This window comes from Aedes aegypti, chromosome 3 (assembly GCF_002204515.2).
Source record: "Aedes aegypti strain LVP_AGWG chromosome 3, AaegL5.0 Primary Assembly, whole genome shotgun sequence".
NCBI classification, from domain to species: Eukaryota; Metazoa; Arthropoda; class Insecta; order Diptera; family Culicidae; genus Aedes; species Aedes aegypti.
This window is the reverse complement of record NC_035109.1, coordinates 279,912,967-279,931,151: the sequence shown is the minus strand read 5'-3', so window position 1 is coordinate 279,931,151 and position 18,185 is coordinate 279,912,967. Positions and strand designations below refer to the sequence as shown.

The 18,185-nt window shown below is 38.5% G+C and overlaps 1 protein-coding gene across 3 annotated transcripts in view; it reads left to right on the top strand.

Moving 5' to 3' along the window:
• Positions 1–18,185, top strand: part of LOC5577491 (protein aubergine) — a 56,227-nt gene that overhangs the window by 33,519 nt on the left and 4,523 nt on the right. For 2 of the 3 annotated variants that reach the window (XM_001663359.3, XM_021851615.1), the window contains exons 2-3: positions 15,743–17,012; positions 17,080–17,289. In XM_001663359.3, the coding sequence (XP_001663409.1) occupies positions 15,760–17,012; positions 17,080–17,289 (1,463 nt within the window). In that variant the 5' untranslated portion in view covers positions 15,743–15,759. Of the gene's footprint in view, positions 1–15,590; positions 15,675–15,742; positions 17,013–17,079; positions 17,290–18,185 lie in introns of those variants that run through there. The other variant, XM_021851616.1, reaches the window with a different exon arrangement.

Sequence of the window (18,185 nt, the reverse complement as noted above, 5' to 3'; positions counted from 1 at the left end):
GCTGTGGATCATGTGGATCATAGTGTTTTATAGAATTTAGTATATAGAATTTTAGTATAATCAAATTTCTCAAGGAATATCGAAGGGTGGCTTCCGAACTTTTGCAAATATTTTAGAAATAAGTTAAATAATATTGTGGGACTTGTTCATACTTTCAAAGCGAATTTCACTTGTTGGACATCCATCCCTTCTATGTCTACTTTTTATTAGCAAGTTGATATGCTACTTAATCTTTCATAAATTCAGATTTCCCTCGAAATTCCTTCACAAAATCATTGATTATAATAATATAAAACTGATTGTGAGATATTACGCTGAAAATTATACAAGGAATTCTTCTGCGAATTTTCCCAAAAATTTATTACAAATTCTTTCGCAAAGTTCATCATCATGTGTACAAAATACATCACAAATGGCGTCAAAAATTCTTTTATGTTTTTTTTTTCTAGAAATTCTGTTTTAAATCCCCGGTTTATTCAAGAATTGTAAGGAAAATTGTTTTTGAAACGTCTCTTGCCTTCGAAACTTCAGAGGAAATTTGTTAAAAAAAAACAGCACAACTATTACTTTCAAAATTAGCCCAGCGGTAAAGGAATCTGTAGTGAAATTTGTAGCAAAATAATTGGGTAGGGAGATTTATTAAGATATTCATAAATAAATTTTATTTAATTTTCCTTAATTTATCCTTCCTCATAAAGAAATTTTAATTAATCTTCCGTTATTTTGGTTTCAATTTTTATGCAATACGAGGGCGGAATTTCTGGAGGCTTTCTGGCAGAATTCTAGAAAACCAGAAGTCATGGAAGGTTAGCTTGAGAAGATTCTGATGGAATCTTAAAAAAGATAAATTTTACAAGTTTAAAAAATTACAGAATCCTTAAACTATGGTTCCTGATTTCTGAAAGTCCATCAGGAATTCCTCCACAAATTTTCAAAGTAATGCACAATACATCTTCGGTAATGTTCCTAAAAATATCGGCAATATTTTCGCGTTAATCTTCTGCTGTACTACAAAATAATCGATAGTAGACTCTCCAAAAAACTTTTTTGGAGTTTCTAAAGGTAGGGAAAAATGGGTTCTTTCTTCCTCAATATGTTCACCATATTATGTAAGATTTTAGTTACAAATACTTTCAGTACAACTTTCAGTAAATTCCGTTTTAACACTGATAATTTTCTATTATAGAAGACGAAGAAAAAAGAACACGATTTTTTGTTGTAAATCTTACAAGGGCCGCTTAAGCTAGTCTGTGAGGTACATTGTCAACATTTTTTTTTTAAATTCTACGATTAAATTCTACAATTTTACGACAGGAATTTAGTATTTTTCCGAATTATATTTACGCTGCACTTATTCGAAAAAGGCCAACAATGTTCTTTCAAACCTTTTTTGTATGTGTTTCTCTAGAAATCTGATATGGTGTGATTCGTGGAGGAATTTTTAAAGCAATCCCTAAAAAAGTTTTTGAACCAAAAAATGGAGAGAGGATAGATTTTTAAGGGTTATTTATAGAAGAATCCTGAGATTACCATTCAAAAAAAAAAAAAAAATGATTAAGTTCTTATAGAACCTGCAATAATACTTGATGGAACTTCCGGAGAGTTTTGTTTTGTGAAGTTCTGCAAAATTTTAGTTAAATAAAAGACTTAGATGAATCTCTGGTAATTTTTCGGGAGAATCTGAGAAACAATAATATAATTCTCTAAGAAATCCCTTAACTAATTACTCGGGAAATCTTAGAATATTTTCATGGGAGAGATTTTGAAAGAAAATATAGAATTCTTTAAAAAAAATTAGTTTGGCATTTAAAAAAAAAGTAAAAAATAACCCAAGTAACCAGTAAGCACGATAAAGCGGCACGGTAACAGCATTATTTGCGCATATAGGGTGATCATTTGATGCATGTCAGTTTTATATATATATATATATATATATATATATATATATATATATATATATATATATATATATATATATATATATATATATATATATATATATATATATATATATATATATATATATATATATAATGCTATTATAATGCCAGAAAAGGCGAAATAGCGTGCCATTATAGTGCAAAGATATAATCGTGCTTCTCTGCACCACTAATGCTGATATAAGACCACGTGAGAAACATCAGTTGTTTTCGACAGGTTTTTAGGGCGAATATTTTGTGCTTTTGCATACGCAGCTATAGAGCTTTCGCGTATGCGGAGTAAATAAATGAATGAATGAAAACGGAAGCCTCTAATAGTATGCAAAAAATGTAATAAAATGATACAGATAGTACTTCTCCGTATCAGACTTATTCATTTTGGTGGTTTTCATCCTTGCAATTGCCACATTTTGATCCTCGTTTTATGATGACGAAATTCCGCATTTTGCGTCTCGAACCTGCGACATCCGTATTGTTGAGTTGTTGAAGTCCTGCTCCTGGAAAGAAAACACTTTTCCCCGTCATAAAACCTGCAATTGTAGTAGTGAGAAGATTTATGTTTGACTCCCTCTTACCACTATATGCAAACACAAAGCACGTGGTATATTTGTCAAAACACTGGATGGCATTTAAACATGCCCTGTATGCTAATATAAAGCCAATATAGTGCTTATTTAATGCCTGTATGCGTCAGGCTTATAAGCATTAATAATGCTGTAATAGGGTTTCTATGCAGCTGAAATGCTGTTATAAGGTGTGTAAGCATTTGTACTGCTATTATAATGCATGTACGCATCTATGATGCTGATTAAGGGCTTTTTATTAGTGCTTATGGTTACTTGGGAAATATTTTCGAGATAGTTTTGAAGGAATGTGGGATGTTGCTGTTTGATTTTATAGAAATCCTAAAAAAATATATCTGTGAAAAAAAATGCAGATAGATTTGCGGAGAACTTCTTTGAGAAATCATGAATAACATTTTCACAATTGAATTATTTTTAATTTCTCAATGAATTCCTTCACATTTTTTTCAAAAAAATCGTAGAGCATTGCAACATTATTGCCTCCAGTAATTTTCACATAGATCACTCTGAAAAAAAAAAAATGACAGTGATTATCCCAGGATTTCCTCCACATAGTTTACCACTGATTCATTCACCGATTTTTCCAGTTGTTACTTCTAGGAGATTTACCACATATCACCTACCAAAATTTCTACGCCTATATTTTTCATTTTTTTTAGGGATTCTTTAAAAAAATCATCCACGATTACTTTCAGAAATTGCTCCGAATTGTAACAATCTTCAGGCATCAAAATATTATTGCTGTGGATTTTTGTTATAGTTTTTCAAATAATATTTATTTAAACTTCATAGACTCTTCAAAACTTCATTCTAGGTTCCACATCAGTTATTACAACAGCCATTCTTACAGGTATTTTTTTCTAATTATTCACACTTAATTTTTTCCAGGGAGCCTCTCCGAGTTTCTTCACAAAGTCTTGTAATGCCGAGGGGTTTTGAGTTATATTAGCATTTTATCAAGAAAATCCCAAGAAGAATTTTGTCGAGGAGTTCTTTCAGAGATCCTCGTAGGAATTCATCAAGGCATACTTTGAACTCACAAAAAATTTCTTTACAAATTCCACGCGGTTTTTTCTCAAAATTTCCTCCAAAAAAATCTGAAACAAACCCTTGACATTTCCATGGAGATATCTCTGGAAGAATGAAAAGATTTTTTTTAGTTTTCTTTCAGAAATAACAAAAATTACGAATTTCTGAAAGAATTTGGAATTTTGAAGATTCTCTAGACGGAAATGTGGGAGAAAGTCCTAGGGAAATCAAAAGACATATTTTTTGAGAACATGAGACTTCCTTTTAAAATGTCTTCAACGGTTTTTGGAGGGATTTGTTACTTGGGAGTCGGATGACCCCTTTATAGCGTTCGAATACCCGTAAGCTAGAGTAAGAGCTTTTCGCTCGCAGGGTCGGCTTTAGACGAGAGGCTAATCAAGGCTCAATAAATGGCAAAACACTCTAAACTAGTTTTACACAGCTTTATTAGAATTACTCACTATATGTGGATTTGTGTGGGTACAGGTGGTTGGCCGGCCGGCTTCTATACGGCTGCTACTGGTCAGGATGGCAAATGCGGTGCTTGAGGACGTACTAATGGGCTTGTAAACCAATATCCGTTAGGGTTCTATCCAGCGTGGAGGTACAACGCCTGAATCTGGACTATGGGCTGAGGTTCCTGTCGGGAATAACCTCGTCCGACGTTGGAAGGGGATCCGATGTTCAATCTGGTAGACCTTCCCGCTTTACAGCCCTGATCTGGACCAGAGTAGGTTTCGGTCCACGGACCAGGCTTTTAGGTCAAGCGTTATTGGGTCCTAATCACACAAAGGGACATCATTTGGAGGTTAGATTTACGGGTGCTACTGGGCAAACATAATAGGGCACATGTACATGGACATTAAACATCATACCTGATTCGCAAACTTAACGGCTAATTTGAATGGACAAACCGCCACTAAAACTTTTCAACTTCACCGAGACTTAATGGGCGAACTAGTATCTTCGAGGTGGATCTCTGGATATTTGCGCTAAGAGCTAACTTCCTTCTTTGGCGGTCACTGTATGAAAGAGAGCGAGTCTTCTGTCCAATGTACCCAGTAGCCTACCCTTTTGTGTGATATTCCCTTTTTCCTTCTCCTTTTAGCCGTCCCTTATGAAACTCGCGACAATACCTCATAACGCAACCATCCAGCAGCTTTTAATGTGTTCTGTGTTGTGTACTAATTGTGTTTTACAAACTTTGTTCTTAATGTTACATTTTGAAGAAATTGGTTTTTATTTAATTTATTCTGTGTGCATGCTCTTATTTTATTCCTAGCTAATTATTTTAATAATGTTTAGGTAAATGTTTTGTACATAGTATTTTAATAACAAATAACACTCTAGAACGTTACAATTTTTACGGACTATTTTAATACGTTTATTCTCGGCAAACTTAATAAAGATTTTATGCTCCAACGGTAACACTACCTCATCACCCCCCCCCCCCATAAAATTAATCAAAACGAAGTTTTGAATTAATTTTTTTTTGTTGAATCCATTTTTAGACATCCCAGGGTTGAGTCGCTGTTATGCTATCGAAGATTCACAAAAATTAACATAAATTACGTTTCATTAACAAGCAGTTGCCTCACGTGCATAGGAGGACTTTTGTTAACGTAATTCTAAATTCGCGGAATGGTTATTCAATCTAATCATCTTCCAATATCCGAAACTTTCAATTGTTTCGAGGAAGAGTTAATTTTTTTCTCCGGATCAAAACGAAATCTTCTGATGGTTTATTTTTTGAATGCTATTCTTGCCGAATCTTAAGATGGGGTATTATGCCTTTTTTATTGAGGTGATGAAAAACTTTTTTTTTTAAATCAGTATTTGAAAAAACAGGGCAGTTCACTGGATCCATAGCTTCTGCTCATCGCGATCTAGAAATTTTTCATTCTGGGTTTTGTTTATCTGTGATCTGTCGAATTTCCTTGTCGCTTCTGATTCTACAAATAACGATAACTATTGCGTATATTCTCCTTTAGATGAAACGAGACAACAACATTTAAAGACGGCTAGACATTCTCAACACATCAGATTCGCTTTTTCACTTTGACAATATTAGCTGTACAACTCACAATAGAAAACATTCATCATCACTACGAAGCGAACGTACGCTGACTCACAAAGGCTCTACAAAAATCATGGAAACTCACCATGTTTCCTAGATTTTTATCATCTAAAATTGCCGAACAACTGGACAATATCAATCGTCATCGGGGATTCCTGGTTTCAGATCCGCCGATGAAAATATTCCAAGGTTTTTACCGTGGTCATCGATAAGCTCATATGAGCTTGTGCCTCGGCGAGACACAATAGTGCACGGAGTATAAGCTGGACCTAATTTCGCATTAAAGGCTTCCCCAGCTACCGATTGGGAAAAACTACGCTTATATACCTTTTGTCCCACCTGATATACTGGAGCAGGTTTACGGAACCGAAGATTATAAGCCCTGGTACTCTTATCATGGGCTTTGGCTAAGTTTCTGTTTACTATTTCTTGGATTTGGTGATCAACTTTTAACTTTCTTCTTATTCTTTCAGTGTCGGAGACATCAACCGTGTCGGGATCTCGACGATGTTCCGCTCCACTGGACACGATCTCATGACCGAACAAAATCATGTACGGGGTGAGACCGGTAGATGAGTGTAAGCTGTTATTTAGTGTGTACTCCACCTCAGAAATTCTTGTATCCCATAAACGTTGGTCAGTTTTGACATATGTTCTGATACAAGCATTGATGCTCCGGTTCAAGCGTTCGACCGGGTTGACCTGGCTATGGTGCCGGGAATTCGTCCAATGCTTCACTTGATATCGACCTAAAAAATCCTTAAACGAGTTGCTGAGAAAGCTCGTTGCATTGTCGCTTATCAAAATCTCTGGAACCGAGAAGCGACGGAACCATTGTTCCTCTAGAATTTTAATTACCAGGTCTGTGGAGATCTTTTTCACCGGGATCAACGCTGTCCACTTGGAGGATACATCCAGTAAAACTAAAAGGTGGGTATGGCCAGACTTTGAACGTGGCAGCGATTGAATGAAATCAATTGCCAACATTTGGAATGGCTTCGTAGCCAGCCGTTGATTATCCATCACTGGATGCTGTGAAATCGAAGTGGGCTTACATTCTTTACAAGTTCGACAACGTTCCACATATTTTCGGATAGAGGTGGCCATCTTCGGCCAAAAATATCGTGTGCGAATCTTGTCGAGTAGTTTCTCGTAACCTATATGGAATCCCTCATCGTGCTCCTTGCTGATTATCTCTTCTCTCGATTTCTCTGGAACACAAAGTTTCCATTCGAAACGAAAATCGAGAACTTCGGTCTTGCTAGGTACAAATTTGTACAGCTTCCCTTCTTCCAGCTTGAAATCAACGTGCTCATCCGGCGCAGTGCGAACTTTTTCAAACAGAGTGGAGTACCATGCGTCTCCTTCGCTCAGCGTGGCGATCTCCATCGAACGCGAGAGCGCGTCCGGAATGACATTGTCTCTCCCTCTTCTATGGCGAATTTCGAAATCAAGTCCCTGCAGCTCGATGCTCCATCGGCTGAGGCGTGAGGAAGTGCGCCACTTCCCATTCATGATATGGGTAAGTGCGGAAGCGTCGGTTATAACGAAAAACCGAGTGCCTTCAATATAAGGACGAAATTTGTTGATTGCAGTTAGTACAGCAAGACCTTCCTTCTCGGAGGCTGCATATGCTTGCTGTGCCGGAGAAAGTTTTTGCGAGAAGTATGCCACCACTTTCTCGCCACTCTCGTGCTGTTGTGTGAGGATCGCAGCAATAGCATTGTCACTCGCATCGGTTTGAACTTGGAAGGACAACTGGAAGTTTGGATTTGCGAGCACTGGTGCTGCGATTAAATTCTCCTTTAGCTCAAGGAAAGCTTTCTCTGCGATCGTATTCCATACGATCGTTTTAGGTTTTTTTCTCAGGAGATTGGTAAGAGGTGCCGAAATCTCGCTGAATCTGGGAATAAAGCGTCGATAATAATTCGACATTCACAAAAATCGGCGCAAAGCACGTAGTGATGTTGGGCGCTCATAATTAATTATTGCAGATACGCGATCGGGGTTTGGTCGCAAACCCTCGGATGATATTATATACCCGAGGTATGGCAACTCTCTCAGGCAAAATTTTGATTTGTCGAGGTTAATGGAGAGGTTGGCCAATCGTAATCGACGGGCCACTTCGATCAAGGACTGGAGGTGTGCTTCGAATGTGCTGCTTACCACGACGATGTCGTCGAGGTAAACAAACACACTCGGTTCCAGTTCACCGTACCCTAGAACTTCGTCCATTAGTCTTGCCAATGTGGCCGGACTGTTGACTAGGCCAAAGGGTAATCGGGTGAACTGGAACAGTCCTCTGCCCAACACCGAGAACGCCGTATATTTTCGTGAGCTAGGGTCAAGCGGAATTTGTAAGAAAGCTTTGGTTAAATCGATTGTTGTTAAATATCGACTCGACCCTAGCCTACTTAATATCCGATCTTGGTGTGGTAGAGGATAAGCATCCCTCCTCGTCCGATCATTTAATCGTCTGGCGTCCAAACAAAGGCGAACATCGCCCGACGGTTTGAGCACAGGAACCGTACTAAGAGCCCAATCACTTTTGCTAGGCTCAACCACTTTCTGGCTGAGCATATTGTCTAGCTCGTGATTGATTTTCTGTTGCATAGCAGGGGACGTGGGGTATGGGTTAGTTCTCACCGGCGGTAATTTTTCGAATTCTTCTTTAAGTTCTATTTTGTGAGAAATGAGAGGAGTAACTCCGAGAACTTCTCCTTCAATTGCCACTTTAAAGAGTTGTTTTACTTGATCGAGCTTTAATTGTTGTTCCTCCGTTAGAAGTTCCTGCTCATTCCCTCCTTCCTCTCTCCTAGTTTCCTCATTGCCTAAGCCTTCCCTTTCTATTTCTTCTCTCAACTCACAGTGATCGAACGGCACAGTGGGTTGAAGATTAAATACTCTCCAAAAATCAAACCCGAGTATCAATCTACGTTTGAGATTCGGTGTGATCAGAGCCGTAATGATTTTTGTCTCGTCATTGAAGGTTACTGGTAGGTGTACATAGCCTTCCACTTCTACTGGTGTACCTGAGACTGTTTTCAAGGACACATCCGTAGGAAAGATTTTTAATTTCAGTGCTTTCAAAAGTTTCTTGCATCCTATTCCTAGTACTGTCCGCTGAGCCCCACTATCGAGCAATCCGATAATTTCTTCCCCCATCACGTAAACTTTAGCAAACGGACGGTTATCCCCGTCTACCTTAACAAAAAGCTCGTTTACTTCCACTTCGGAGACGTAATCGTCATCCGAAAATGGTTCTAAACCGTTTTGCAATTAGTCTATGTAAAGCTGATCGTCTGTTGAAGGATTTAGAGTCGAAGCTTCAGCTTGCCTTCTCAAGCTGAATTCTGCTCGTTTTTTTGGCAAAAAGGGCATTCCGGCGTTATGACGTCCAAGAAACCACATAGCCTACAAAATGTTTGTCTCTTTTCTGAGCAAACGCCGTAATGGTGCCCATGTTTCCTGCAGTTGTAACACGTGCCTATCGGTGGGCGTACATATTTATCAGCTAAAGCTTTCAACGTTCCCTTAGACGACCCCTCGATCGGATTTTCCTTCCTCTCCTTCCTCTCCCCTTTCTCATTCTTTTGTTCCTCTTGCTTGTTTTGCTCATTATCGGTTTTATTTTTTGGCTTACTCTTAAAAAAAGTTCGCGTATTCTCGGGTTGACTAAAAGTTGGTTTTGATTTCGAGTTGTTTGTGGCTGAGATCTCATTCAGCTGGTGAGTTTTGGGACGATTTGAGCTTTCGCTCGATTTCTGGAACATATTCCAGATGTTCTCATCTATGATTCGCCCATATCTCTTTAATTTGGATAGAGATTTTACCCCTGCTCCAGTTAAAGCATTTTTATAGTCGAATCTCGCCAGATGATTTCAAATTTACGGCGTTCTGAAATCGGCTTTGTCATCGACTGAAAAAGCTTCTGCATGTCATGCATATAATCGACGAATCTTTCACCGCGAGCCTGTCGACGACCAGTGGCTTGGATTTCGATTTGAAAATCTAAGTCGGGTGGTAGGAATTCTCGTTTGAGCTCCCTTTTCAACGCTGACCAGCTATGGAAGTCATGATTTTCATATGCTTCCATGAACCAGTCCTTAGCTCGTCCTGTAAATAAGTGGATTGCGCTACGAAAAAGTTCTTTGTCGGATACGTCTTCCGATTTACACCGCATCTTAACTTCCTTCAGAAATTCTGCCAACTTTCGTCCTTGATCCCTTCCGTCATATTTTAGTTTCCATTCGGAAACTGGAATTCGCCTCAAACTCTGCCTAGCTCTTCGTTCCTTCTTATGCCTTTTCCTCCTACGTTCTTCTGATCTACTAGTACTCGACGAGCTTTCTGAAGTATTCTCGCTTGAAACTTCTGAGCTACTAGCAGTTTGTGAGCTACTAGTTGTACCACTGCTTGTCGATATTGAGGAAAAGCTCACCTTTCGATGGCGCTTTTTGTTAGATTTTGTGGATAATGATCTCCTGTTACTTTTCTCCTTTTTTCCCTCCTTCTTTTTTTTCCTTTCCTTGCTTTCTACTGATTTATGTTTCCGAAATACCTCAACTGGACTTTCAGAACTACTCTCTTCAAACGATTGCTGTTCCGCGATCGTTATATCTTCTTCTATACTCGATTTTATTATTTGGTCATTTTTGCCAGTCGGTTCAAATGACCCCTTTTCCGTATCTACCTTCTCAGGGTTTATCGCTGACTCTCTATCAATTCTCTCCTGATTAAACTTTATTTGATCATTTAGGTTGATTAGAAGCTTTTCTAATCTTTTTTTACGCTCTATATTCTCCTCAGCTTCTTTCATACGTTTCTCTTCTAAAGCGATTTCTCTTTCTCTCATTTCTTTCTGTTGCTTCGTAGTGTGTAAAACAAAATTTTTGAAATGTTGGATTACATCTTTTAAGCTTTCCTGCTTTCCTTCCTCATATCCTGTTAACACCCCCAAAATTTCATCACACCGAGTCATTGATGCCTCTAGCTCCTGCTTTTTAGACTGAATTGTCTTCTTCTTTACACCCCCACTTGCTCCATCTTCCACGACCGGCTCTTCCAAGTCATTACCCGTAGCTGTTACATTTAAAACTTCTATTTCACTTCTGACTTCCTCTACCACTTGATCAATTTCCGATTCTAAACGTTTGGGTTCGAGTTGGGCTTCAGAGCTAGATTCCATCTCGGGAAAATGTTTACGGAAAATCAGACTAGCTAGTTTACCAAGATCAGTTATCTGTTTCGTGAGTTTATCCGACCCAGGTGATTTATAGATCATGTATATTCGCACTCTATAATGCACCAGTCGAGTACACAGTTTTTCTCTCTGGCGAGCATCGGTTTTTGGATTGTCCAACAATCCTCCGATGACCGAAAGCTTAGCCTTGACTATCTCAATCTCTTCAGGCACCGTTCTCCAAATAGGAGCGGCAACAAAAATATTCTTTTCGCGTTCGTACTTCATTCTATCTTTTAACTTTCTTCGTTTAATGCTTTCATGTTCATCCGGTCCGAATACCATGTTTCTCACATGTAATTCGTGTTCGACCTCATCCATGGAAAGATGAGACACGTCCATCCTTTTGTAGAGCTTTTGTAAATCCATATCAACTACCGATTAATTGTAATAAGATCCTAGTGGAGTAATCACGAAGATACTATTTGAAAAAATACCTAATATAGCTATCTCGAAGAAGCAATTGAAAAAAAAAACTAGTTGAGCTATCGCGAAGAAGCTATTGAATAAAACTAAATGTGCTATCACGAAGAAGCAATTGAAAAAAATACCTATATGAGCTATCACGAAGAAGCTATTTGGAAACTTCCTAATCAATCTATCGATTCAATTTCTAAAGATTCACCAGAATCATTCATCAAACCAAAAAAATCAGACGTTTTGATCTGAAACTCTCGTTGTTCAGATTATTTAGAAGAATCAAGACCCAATAATCATTTACCTCACTCAATTTTACGCAAACTCACTTCCGCTGCTTGGTGCAGAAATGCAAAGAATGTCAACTTTTGTAAGTGTACGCGCACTAGTAGAATGGCTTAATGAATTCCAAAACGATCCCCCAAAGCTAAAGCATTACCATTAAAACCATCAATCTTTACCGTTTGCCGTTACCTAGCTAAGCTAGCAAGCACACTTTATCGTTAAACATAGCACATGAATGAACTCTTGATTAGCTTCGATTTTTAATTGGGCGCCAATTGTTACTTGGGAGTCGGATGACCCCTTTATAGCGTTCGAATACCCGTAAGCTAGAGTAAGAGCTTTTCGCTCGCAGGGTCGGCTTTAGACGAGAGGCTAATCAAGGCTCAATAAATGGCAAAACACTCTAAACTAGTTTTACACAGCTTTATTAGAATTACTCACTATATGTGGATTTGTGTGGGTACAGGTGGTTGGCCGGCCGGCTTCTATACGGCTGCTACTGGTCAGGATGGCAAATGCGGTGCTTGAGGACGTACTAATGGGCTTGTAAACCAATATCCGTTAGGGTTCTATCCAGCGTGGAGGTACAACGCCTGAATCTGGACTATGGGCTGAGGTTCCTGTCGGGAATAACCTCGTCCGACGTTGGAAGAGGATCCGATGTTCAATCTGGTAGACCTTCCCGCTTTACAGCCCTGATCTGGACCAGAGTAGGTTTCGGTCCACGGACCAGGCTTTTAGGTCAAGCGTTATTGGGTCCTAATCACACAAAGGGACATCATTTGGAGGTTAGATTTACGGGTGCTACTGGGCAAACATAATAGGGCACATGTACATGGACATTAAACATCATACCTGATTCGCAAACTTAACGGCTAATTTGAATGGACAAACCGCCACTAAAACTTTTCAACTTCACCGAGACTTAATGGGCGAACTAGTATCTTCGAGGTGGATCTCTGGATATTTGCGCTAAGAGCTAACTTCCTTCTTTGGCGGTCACTGTATGAAAGAGAGCGAGTCTTCTGTCCAATGTACCCAGTAGCCTACCCTTTTGTGTGATATTCCCTTTTTCCTTCTCCTTTTAGCCGTCCCTTATGAAACTCGCGACAATACCTCATAACGCAACCATCCAGCAGCTTTTAATGTGTTCTGTGTTGTGTACTAATTGTGTTTTACAAACTTTGTTCTTAATGTTACATTTTGAAGAAATTGGTTTTTATTTAATTTATTCTGTGTGCATGCTCTTATTTTATTCCTAGCTAATTATTTTAATAATGTTTAGGTAAATGTTTTGTACATAGTATTTTAATAACAAATAACACTCTAGAACGTTACAATTTTTACGGACTATTTTAATACGTTTATTCTCGGCAAACTTAATAAAGATTTTATGCTCCAACGGTAACACTACCTCATCACCCAATAAAATAAGTACGTAGAAGGTCCTCAGGAGTAGAGTTTTCATTCCCGGGAACATTTCCCGGGAATTGAGATTTCCCGAGATTCCCGTTTCCCGGGAAATGATTTTCTGTTTCCCGGGATTCCCGTATTTCCTGGGTAGCTTTATAAAAAAAGAAATTAATATCTATTTTCAAACAAAAACCATCGCACAATTTACTTAACCTATAATTCTTACCAATGAACTCACTAGATCACTAGTTATATTTCGATGCTGATTTTTTGTTTTTTTTTCTTACAATGAAAAAGTTGTTCATGAAATAGATATCGTTTTTGACGAATTTTGCTATATAAAATAAAGGAATTTTCAAGGGATCTTTTCTATGAATTCAGTAGGCTTATAAAGTTTTCATGGATATAACAGTCACAATTTTGAATATAAAGACTCTAGTTGGATCAAGAATAAACTCCACGAGGACTTTTGCTTAATGCTATAAACTTTGTTGTTCTGAAGCCTAGCGTTTGAAATGAAGCTAACATTTCTTTGGAGAAACAAGAATAAATTACTCACAAAGAAGAGAAATAACCAACAAATTTACTGGTATAAAATACATATAGGGTCAATGAAGCCGCATGACTAAGAACAAATATTCGAATAAAATCGAAAAATAAAGCCAGTGGCATTGTTTTTACGTCTGAAAGCTTTTTACCATGGTTTTGTGAAGAAAAAACAACACAAAAAATACGAAAACATTTTTTTTGTATTTGTTGTCGCTTGTGCTTCTACAGCCTATAATACAAAGCAAAATACAAATCAAAACCGTGTTTTTACATAACTTTTACATTTTTGCTTCAAAAAATGGAACAATAGCTTTTGATTGATACAAAAAAGTTATTAATTAATTAATTATTTGTTTTAAGAAAAAAAAGTTTTTCTTTGTAGTGCTACTATAGGAACAATAGGTTTCCTATAGATGCAAGTGAGCTTAAATTATAAGCGAAACTATATTTCGATCATATTTTTTTTAACAAAATCTAGTTATGTATCAATGGTACTGAGCTTCATGTTAAAAATATTCTGCAACGATTTGTAGAAAACCGGCCATAAAAAGCTACTAGTGCGACAATAGGGGACTATCTACTAATGGAACACCGACCCTACACGAAATACGAATAATTTAAAAAACAAAATTCCACAAAATTTGCTTTATTTTCACGTTTTTCAACATTTCCCGGGATCCCGGGATTTCCCGGGAAATGGTAATTTTATTTCCCGTTTCCCGGGAAATCAAATCCCGGGAAATTTGAAAACTCTACTCAGGAGAAACGATTGAAGAAATTTTTAATGCATTCTCTGGCGGTTTTCGTCAGGAGAACTTTTAAGCAATTCGATAGAGATTTTTCGAGAAATTATCTGGTGAGATCAGAATGTCTGGGAATGATTTCCTGTGGAAATCCTACGACAAACTCCGTGAAAACTGGTAAATGAATTCTTGAAGAAAGCTCTGAATAGTCAAGAAGAATTTCTAAGAGAAATCTCTTTAAAGCACATGGTTGAATACCTGAAAAAATCATGGAGGTATCACAAAGGACATCTATTGTGATTTTTTTCTAGAATTAAATCAATAAAAATCTGTTAAAACAACAAAATTTGTTAAAATCGTTATTATTGCGACTGACATTACATCTGTAAAACAAGTTTTTGTTAGGCCCACCTCCAGAAAAAATCCTAGTGTGTGTAACGTAAACGATTTTTGAACCACCTTATTGCCCATAGAAGAGGATCCTATAAGAATTTACGAATGGCGCCATTGAAGTATTCTTGCTAAGAACATACCTCTACTAAAGGAACAATGTTTGTATTGTTGGTGCAAGGATTTTCGCATTAAAGTTTTTTTTTATGAATCGTGATTTTCATCCATTTGAATGATAGAAGAATTTGATATTTATCGATTGATATGTTAAAATCACATATTTTTATGATTTTATTTAGCTGTCTTCCGTTAAATGCTCCACTAAATTACATTTTCCCTCACTTTTTTTTTATAAATAACAAAACTAAATTGCATGTACGTATGGGTTACGTATTTGACACCAATTTACAATAACTACTGTAATTTTGTTTAAGAGGTTCGAATTAATTTCCACATTTGTAAAACGGATTTGAAACTGAACGTATTTAAAATACTTCAAGAGACTAAATATGTGTGCATCCGGCATCTCCGCTGATGGTTCCTTCGGGCGTTATGTAATTTATGATCAGAGTTGGACTTCCCAGAAAACCAGAAAAAGAAAGCCTACAATCAGTGCTCGGTTATGTTTCGTCGTTATCGATACAAGGAGCGGCTTTCTAATGTATGCAAGAGAAGGGAAAGGCACATAAACGAAACAAGAAGAAATATAAATAATATAGGAAAAACGTCCTTTTCCATCGTTGGTGGGCGCGTAGAGACCATAAAACAATTTGAAGCCCTGAGGGTAGATACAAGGAAGAACAAAAATTACCTAGAAGTAGCGGCGCTTGACCATGTTTAACGCACGTGTGTGACAAAGGCATACTTCGAATGTACCCAAATGCTGTTGGGTACAAAGCAAGGGATATAAACTATGCTCTAAGAGTGAAGCGATTTGAAATTTGTTTGACGAGTTCAGACTAGTAAGAAGCTTTCTGCTTGATACTTCATTGCCGTTGATCTAGTGTAATTTGTTTGAGAAAGTTTGTACAACATTTCAAATACTCAAGGGTGTTTCGTTGTTCGATTTGCAGGACGTTATTATCGAAGAATGGCCGATAATCCACAGGAAGGCTCCAGTGGCGGTCGGATACGGGCCCGAGGTTACGTAGGGGGATCCTCATCTCGGGGTGGCTACAACGGAGGATCTTCACGAGGTGCGTGGCCAGGATCGGACAATGGAGGAGGCAGTTATAGAGGTGATCACCGGCAGAAGCCTTATGATCGCCCTGAACAATCATCGCCTAGCATTGCAGTAAAGGAAGAGATGTCCGCATTGGAGTCGGATATCAAGAAGGAAAGGACTTACGACCGAGGGGAACGGGGTGGCCGAGGAGGTTCCCGAGGTGGCCGCGGTGGACTACGGGGAAATCGTTACTTACCAGAAATAGTGCAAACCCGAAATGATATGTCGGTTGTCAAGCAAGGAAACTCCGGACGGCCAATTATGCTGCAGACCAATTATTTCCGAGTGCTAAAAAAGGAAGATGAACGAATTTTCCATTATCGTGTCGATTTCAGTCCTTCGGTGGAAGCAAACAGGAAAATGCGAGCTCTCATATTCCAAATCAAGCCATCGATTGGCGGGTATGTGTTCGATGGAACGCAGCTATTTACGCGAACAAAATTGGAAAAAGATCCAATGGAGTTCACAACTAGAGACAAGATGACGGAAGAAGATCACATCATTACCTTACGATACGTTGGTGATGTCACAGGCACAGATGAAAAGGCCTTCGTGGTATTCAACCTTATCAACCGACATGCCATGGCTGGCTTAAAGTTGCAACTTATTGGACGAAGCTTCTTCGATCCGGAAGCAAAAGTCTCAATCCGACAGTACGGAATTGATCTGTACCCAGGCTATCTCACGAGCATCCGCCAACACGAGCAAGATGTGCTGATGTGTGCCGAGCTAACCCATAGGGTTATGCGTACCGATACTTGCTATTCCTTGTTTGAACATTGCATGAACCAGCGGGGAAATTTCAAAGACAACTACAAACGCATGGTGTTGGGAACGATTGTAATGTCCACATATGGCAAAAATAACACCTATACCGTCTCCGATGTGGAATTTGACGTCAACCCGGAGAGCAGTTTTGAGACCAAGAAAGGTCCAATCACGTTCATGCAATACTTCAAGGAGAAATACAATATCACCATCCGGGATCCTCGCCAACCCATGCTGGTGTCCCGTTCGAAGGCTCGAGACATCCGAGCCGGTCAACCGGAGCTAATCTACTTGATACCGGAGTTGTCCAGGATCACCGGCATTACCGACGATATGCGACGAGATTTCCAGTAAGTATTTATTATCCACCAAACTTCCTCGCTAGGAAATCTCATCAACGCTTCTTCTAATTTCTAGCCTGATGCGAGCGATTGCCGATCACACTCGCTTGAACCCGGACAAGCGTATCCAACGGTTGGAAACATTCAACCGACGGTTGCAACAGTCGAAAGACAGCTCCGACGTTTTCAAGTTTTGGAAAACCGAACTCGATCGACGCTTGGTGGAGGTTCCGGCTCGCGTCCTCCCCCCGGAAACGGTTTTCTTCCACCCCGAGCAGGATCAGTGGTAAGTGCAATTGATATGAGTTTTTTTTCTAATTAGGTACAACATATTGAATAACTACCGAAAATCTAGATAATACATATTCTTTGTAATTGGATTAAAATGTCGAATTCAAGAGAAATTTGCAAAAAGCTTTCTCGTATTCTCGGTGAGATTCGAACTCACGACTCCCATTTCGTTGGTCCGACGCATTAACAACTACGCTACGAGAGGGCACAGAAGGCAACCTGAAGTAGATTTCAACTCAATGACGTGGTGCTCTTCGCAAAATGTTACCCAGTTACATAGTATGTAATAGGTACTACATGTTCGAAAGGTTTTTTATTCATATCAAAAGTGTGGTAAACTTCGTGGATTTTGTTTTTGAGTAGATGCTTCATGTAGTTCAACGCTTTTTATTTATACCACCCATTGTCTTGATTCTCAGTTTTTTTGTTTTTGCTCAAATCGACGATTTCTTGTTAATCGTGTAGAATTTCTGCAAAGCTGTCTTACGTAAACAACGACATTGCATGGAGAAAACAGAAAATGGAGTATTTTTGAACTTATTTTTGAGTTATTTTTCTCTTCCTTTTTCATTTGCTCCTTTTTTGTTGTCAGATTTTGTGAAAATACTTTTCAAGGAGCTTTGGAAAAGTATTTTCCTAATCGAACTCTTGAAAAGATGATGCGTTCACTCCTCACAAGATTCTGCGTGGACTTAGTAGAATCTTGACAGAATTTTTGAATCATATGTGCTGGATTACAGACGTGACCTTTGGGTGGCCTACCAAGAATATCCTTATAATATATTTATAAGGCTTTCATAAACTTACAATTAAATGTCGAAAGATACACCGTCGAATGACAGAACATCGAATGCCAAAACTTCGAATACCAAAAGGTCGAAAAGACAAAAC